Source organism: Plectropomus leopardus, chromosome 2 (assembly GCF_008729295.1).
Source record: "Plectropomus leopardus isolate mb chromosome 2, YSFRI_Pleo_2.0, whole genome shotgun sequence".
NCBI lineage: Eukaryota > Metazoa > Chordata > Actinopteri > Perciformes > Serranidae > Plectropomus > Plectropomus leopardus.
Window position 1 is genome coordinate 35,207,935 of NC_056464.1, and position 6,123 is coordinate 35,214,057.

Genomic DNA, 6,123 nt, shown 5'->3' on the forward strand with positions numbered 1-6,123 from the left:
AGGGCTATAACATGTCGTCACAGGTTAGCTTAAAGTCCAGTTGAGCAGCAGATTTTTAAATTCAGGTTTTGTGATAAATCAGTTTAGCCGGTAAAACATTTTGATCGAGATAAGCTAGCTCCTTTTTTACACAGACAGTATACAAAGATGGACGACGCGCCCCCAGTTAACCCCGCTATGCTTAAATGAAGCTAAAATATCCCGGATCTGGCCGCTGCCATTTTGCGCTGGTGACATCATTTGGAGCCGCAGTCTGTGCAGTAGCGATGTCCGTGGTGGGGAGTTTCCGCCAAAACACCAGTCCGACCAATCGCGAGCAGCGCCATTGAATGTGAGTGCATGGATTGGCTGTCACAGCTGTCAATCATAGCAGAAAATCCCCGTCTTTTAGAATTGAAAAACTCATGAAAACTTATAAAAATTATCGCTTTAACAAACATCATGATGATGAGAACTCCCTGTAGTGACAGAAACCATCTTTGGAAACATTTATTTGGCGTGTACTTGGAGTTTTTAGTTTGGCCTGTGTCCCATTCACTAACATGGAGGGGCGGACTTTATGACCGATACTGCAGACAGACACCAGGGGGCGATCAAGAATGAAAAGCCACACTCTGGGGGAACTGTCATGTTGTCCATCTTTATATACAGTCTTTGCCTTTTTAGCAGTGTAAGAATTAGTTAATGTTTTGTTTGACTGTAGTAGCTATAGCACTTTCATACAGGTTATCTAGCAATCCAGTTCAAGGACTAAGTTTAACGTTAAAGTGTATGTTTTGTACTGTGAGGCGTCCTGGATATTCTTTTGTAATCCAGTATGATAAACAGTTGGAGCAGAGAGCCACCAGGGAACACCAAAAGGATCTGACACTGATAGTAAATCCTTTCTCACTTCCTCTTATCTTTCATGTTTTTTCTTGTCTGTTCTGCTGTTTCCCGGCTCAGAGTGCTGATCGGAGGCATTTGTTGAAGTTGAGACGGTCACCAGGACACGGGTCCAGAGACGTCCACGACCTTTGGCTCGGGCCCCCCTTTCTCTGTGTGCTCCTTGATTCATGTTTTTCCTCACTTTTTCAGGAGTCAGCAGTGAGTTTAAATGTGTGTGTGTTTGTGTGTGTTTTGGTGCCTTTATGCAACACTCAAATATAGCCTCACAGTCATCATGGCGTTCTCCACAGAATGTTGTTATTCAGTCTCAAGGTATCACAGATGTGAGATCACATCACTGAGGTCAAAACAAAATGTATTCAGATTAAAACACAATATCAGCCAATTAGCGTCTTGCAAGGACACATTATCTGAAACTGTTGACAAAACATAAACACACACATGTGATATGACTGTGAGGAACAAACTGCAATCTATCTAAGGCATTGAATGTAGGCCAACCGTAAGCCCCTTTTTAAAGGTCAGTACTCTCATTGTAAATGTGTAAAATGCAGACTTCATGTAAAGCTGTGAACATTTTATCATCATTATTCAGTAATAATTTAAATGATTCCTCAACTTTTTGTAGCTACATTAATAGGACAAAACTTAATGTTACTGAAAAACCAATGACATTCACAGCAGCATCTGTTGTACTTTGTGTTTACTTCTAAATGGCAAATGTCAGAATACTAAACTAAGATGGTTGGCTGCATTAAGGCGAAGATGCGAGGCGTTTAGATATGTTTGCATGGCTGTTACTGCATGCAAAGTCTCATAACACCTTACTCTGTAGGTTTGCAGAGATCTGTATGCATTTATTCAGTAAAGCAATATTTAAGTTTTTTTCTTTTTAGGGTTTTTCTGAAATTAGAATTTCCATTAAATTTCTCATAATATAGGCAAGAAAAATCAGGTTTATTCATAAAGCACCTTATCATAAACAAATGTTTTTCAAAGTGCTTTACAGGCAGAAGAAAAGAGAAATTAAAAGATTACCAAGAAAATAAGAAATAGACTTAAAGGCAAATTTAATAAAAGTACAGACCAATGCATTTAAATGTTTAGATTTAAAAATTTTCGCTCTCATTTAAATTACAAAAAAATAAAGTTCCAATTTAAGATTATCTTAAAGGCCACATGGAGTTAGTATTATCATATATAAATTATAATAAATGACAAAATGTTTTTAAAGGCCATAACTTTAACACCTATCAGATTATTTATTTAGATTTTTATATTGGTATAAAATTTGCAAATGGACCATGTTAGTCCAACTATTTAATTCAAACCGATTTAAACAGCAGTTTGCTTGTTTTTTCCCCAAAAAGTGTATTCAGACTTAACTGTAAGCAAATTTTATACATTATGGCGAAGATGTGACCATGTGAGCTGAGAGAAACTGGCCACAAACTGCAGAGTTGGGTTTTTTCTTGCGGTCTGAGATCGGTCAGATTGTGAGCTGAAGCGCTTAAACTCACAGTTTTAAGCTGTGGGGCGAGTAAACTGTCTGCAGAAACACCAGCGCTCAGATTTGCTTAAACAAGAGGCAAAATTGCAGCTTTTTTCCTCTACCAGCTTGAGATGCACTGTTAATGATTATACTGATATCATTATTTAACAGTAGATACATTTTGAAATCGAAATTTTGGCAAAAAGTTGCTGGTTAATCTCCCTGCCAGTGAGCAAGGCAGTAAACCTCAAAATACAGCCGCGATTTATTGTCTGTCTGCTTCCTGCTATTGTTCTGTCTGCTTGCAGATTGACCTTTGACCCCCTCTCTCTTGTCAGACTCACCTCGCTGCGTCTGTCATTTGTTCGTAGAGTCGAACCAAATTAAAACAGGAAAAGAAACTCGGCTTTCACATTTGTTCCTTTTCACTCTGAGAAGCAGACGAGGAGTTGTGTCAGCTGATGAGGAAATCCGTCCAAATTGCAGCGCTCCACTGGGACGACGAGGAGGGGAAATCCGCCTAAAACTTCCTGTCAGGAAGAAAGAGGATTTCTCACAATCTCTGTTCCCAGACCAACCTTGTAGTTAGAAGACATAAAATTAGGTACAATTGAGTAGTTTTTCCATCAATATATCAACTTTATTTGAATCGTTTAATATCAGCAGTGTCTCAAAGGGTTAACAACAGCAGCAGATTACGTCCTCAGAGAAGCTGGTGTGCAGTTAGACATCAGAGGGAAGAAGCAAATTTAAAAAGATGAAAAGAAAATGTGTAAAACGGAGTAAAAATGCAATAAAAAGCTAACCGCAGTCCAGCGTTATTAAAAATATAATAAATCACCTCTGAAATAAGAAGCCCAAGAAACGTGTTCAGAGAAAAGTTTTTATCTCCCAAAAATATACCAATCTTTATTTATGTTGTACTTATCAAAACAGTTCAGAGTGATAAACCAGAGTTATTAAATCCAAAGATCAGAGTGTTTTTTATGACTGTTTCTCTGGCAGGCACCGGCTCATTATTCTAACAGAAGTTTCTACAACATCAATTTGTGTCAATTTGTTTTGTAATATTCTTTATTTTGCAGCACTGTTAGGTGAACACTACAAAAGTACTATTCCTGCAAAGGTGGGATTTACCTGAGTATTTTTTATTTGCATATAAGGTTTAAATACAATTTTGAGAGAATGGAAACTTTAAAAAATGTACCCAAACTGTAGAGGAACGTGATCCCTCAACTTATCCAAAAAACAAAAAAATCACTATTTAAAATAGGTGACAGTGACAATGTGACACTTTTTTAGTGTTTTAAATTGTATTCAGAGCGGAGTACAAAGATACTGGCACAGATTTAAAAGCCCTTATGATTTAAAACTGAAGCCATGATTTAAATGATCATTTACATATTCCTGTCATTTTATCCTAAAAAAAATAGAAATTTCGATTTTTAGAATTACACGGTGTAGTATTGTTACTTTTAAATTATGTAGTACTCCCACCAGTGAGTGACTTCCATGACATTGTTGAGTTAAATATTGTACTTTTCACTCCACTACCATTATTTGACCGTTAAAGTTACAAGTTACTTATGATAAACATTATGATATGATGCAGTATCATACTACTTATTGATGGACTTTAATAATCTTACTGTTCTTCTTTCATTTATTACTATTAATGTTTCCTCTCATTGAATTGTTGCATACATATATACGTGTCTGCGTGTACATGTGTATGTGTGTACGTTTATGCATATGTTTCATAATCACTGTTTTTGTGTTTTTCTTTTGGACAACACTTTGTGCTTTTGCTTGAAAAGTGCTCTACAAATAAAATTTATTATTATTATCATTATTACTAATAATCCCCATAGTATCCAAGTATCCAAAATTGGCTCCACGTTGAAAAAAAATCAACAATATATGCCGCTTACGTGTATTCTTTAGCGATTACAGCAGAATAATATAATAATAATTCTATTAAAATATAACACTGTGAAAGGAGCCATTCTACGTTATGAGTAATTTTACGTTTTCTATTTTTTTTTCTGGTAACACTTCTATACTTAAGGAAAACTGTAATTCAGGTATTTTACTTGTAATTGAGTATTTTTAAACTATAATATTTATACTTTTTCTTTATCAGAGTATCTGAGTGCTTCTTCCCCCTGTGGTAATGTGTAGCTACTATAGTCTGTGTACAATAGTCCCCATAGAGCTCTGGAGGCTAAACAGGGACAGAGGGAAGGGGTGTTTATATATTTCTGCAACTACAGGATGCTGTTACACAAGATACTGTGCCCAAAACAAGTGCTAAAACTGCTGCTAATACTATTACTGTAAGTACCAGTACTACTGCTGGCACTGCTGGGAGAGTGGTAGAAGGAGGTGACCTCTGCTGGGAGGTTCCTACTTTGCCAGTTTCTGTTGTTTTTTTCTTTCTCTTCCTAGATTAAAGAGGAAAAGACGTGACGCCAGCAGTCGCTCCAGCCTCTCTGGCTGCTCTCTGCCTCACTGGACACTGAGCTGAGAGTTTGCTCGTTAGTTGTGATTTGTTTGTAAGTTCCCATTTCACAGGGATTGTTGCATTTCGGGCTGAAAATGAGTACAGAATACTGCTAATATTCCCAACACTGCCTGGATCCACCCTTTAGTTTTTAATTTTTTTTAATTGAAAGTACTTACATTTCTAGAGATTTTTACGTCTATCTAAAGGCGGTTACTTTCAGTTTTCTTACACCTATTATTGTTGGAACTGAAGTCTATTGTTTTCTAATAGTTTTTTCCTGCACAGTGGATGTTATCTGTGTGTTTTTTCCTGTAGTTTGTAGAGGAGGTAGTTTTTAAGGGTCAGGATCAACGTGAGAGGAGAAAACTGATGTGAATATCCAGCGCTGACTGAAAACACTCTTTACTTTTTCTACTTATTATTTATTTCTGCTCACTGAGGACAACACTGAAGTGGTGGATTTCTTTTTCCACCCTGGATGTGACACTTTGAGTCATGCTGCTGCTGTTTCTGCTGCTGCTCTGCCTGCAAACTTCACTGCAAGAACAGGTAACACACCTCCAACTCTTCAGCACCTGTTCTCTTTAGACCTTTAAACTACAAGGGGATTGCTTTACTCTGATAAAAATACACACCTCGCTGTTTTTCTCCCAGAGCCTGATCTTACAGAATATTTTTTCTCATTTGTACAGAATGTAATTACTTTTTTTGGTAACTGAATGAATGAGAAGTTGTGAATCCTGTGGACGCAGCCAAAATGTGTTTGCATAAAGCGAAAATCTCAGGGGTTAACTGCTAGTTGTGCAAAACAGTACGAGTACAGTTTTTTTACAGTTTTGTTTAAAAAACCAACATAATAAAACAAAAAAAGTGGTACTCAAGCAATTAATTATTGTACCTCCAGGGCGTTGGGGGACTCAAAAGACACAGATTAAGAGATAAATGGATCAAACTTCAACAAGACATCTGCAGTCGTGTTCAAGGCTCTGTGAGAGTGGACTGAAGCACAGCAGTGCTTTAGGTGCATGTTTGTATCAGCATGCTAACATGCTCATAGTGACAATTATAATATGTGCTGATGTTTGATATGTAATGTTTACCTGGTTCATTATCTTAGTTTAGCCTGTTAGCATGCTAACATTTTTTTGACCTTATACTTTTCAAAATTGAAAACAGGCATTATGCAAGTACAAAGTACAAATCTGTCTTCCAAAATTGCTGCGCCAAAACAGAGAAA

The 6,123-nt window shown here is 36.9% G+C and overlaps 1 protein-coding gene across 1 annotated transcript in view; it reads left to right on the forward strand.

The window, feature by feature from the left end:
- The first annotated feature begins 4,842 nt into the window (after positions 1–4,842).
- Positions 4,843–6,123, forward strand: part of stab1 (stabilin 1) — an 80,294-nt gene continuing 79,013 nt past the window's right edge. Inside the window, exon 1 of the mRNA XM_042509795.1 lies at positions 4,843–5,435. Coding sequence (XP_042365729.1) covers positions 5,382–5,435 — 54 coding nt within the window. The 5' untranslated portion in view covers positions 4,843–5,381. The remainder of the gene's footprint in view (positions 5,436–6,123) is intronic.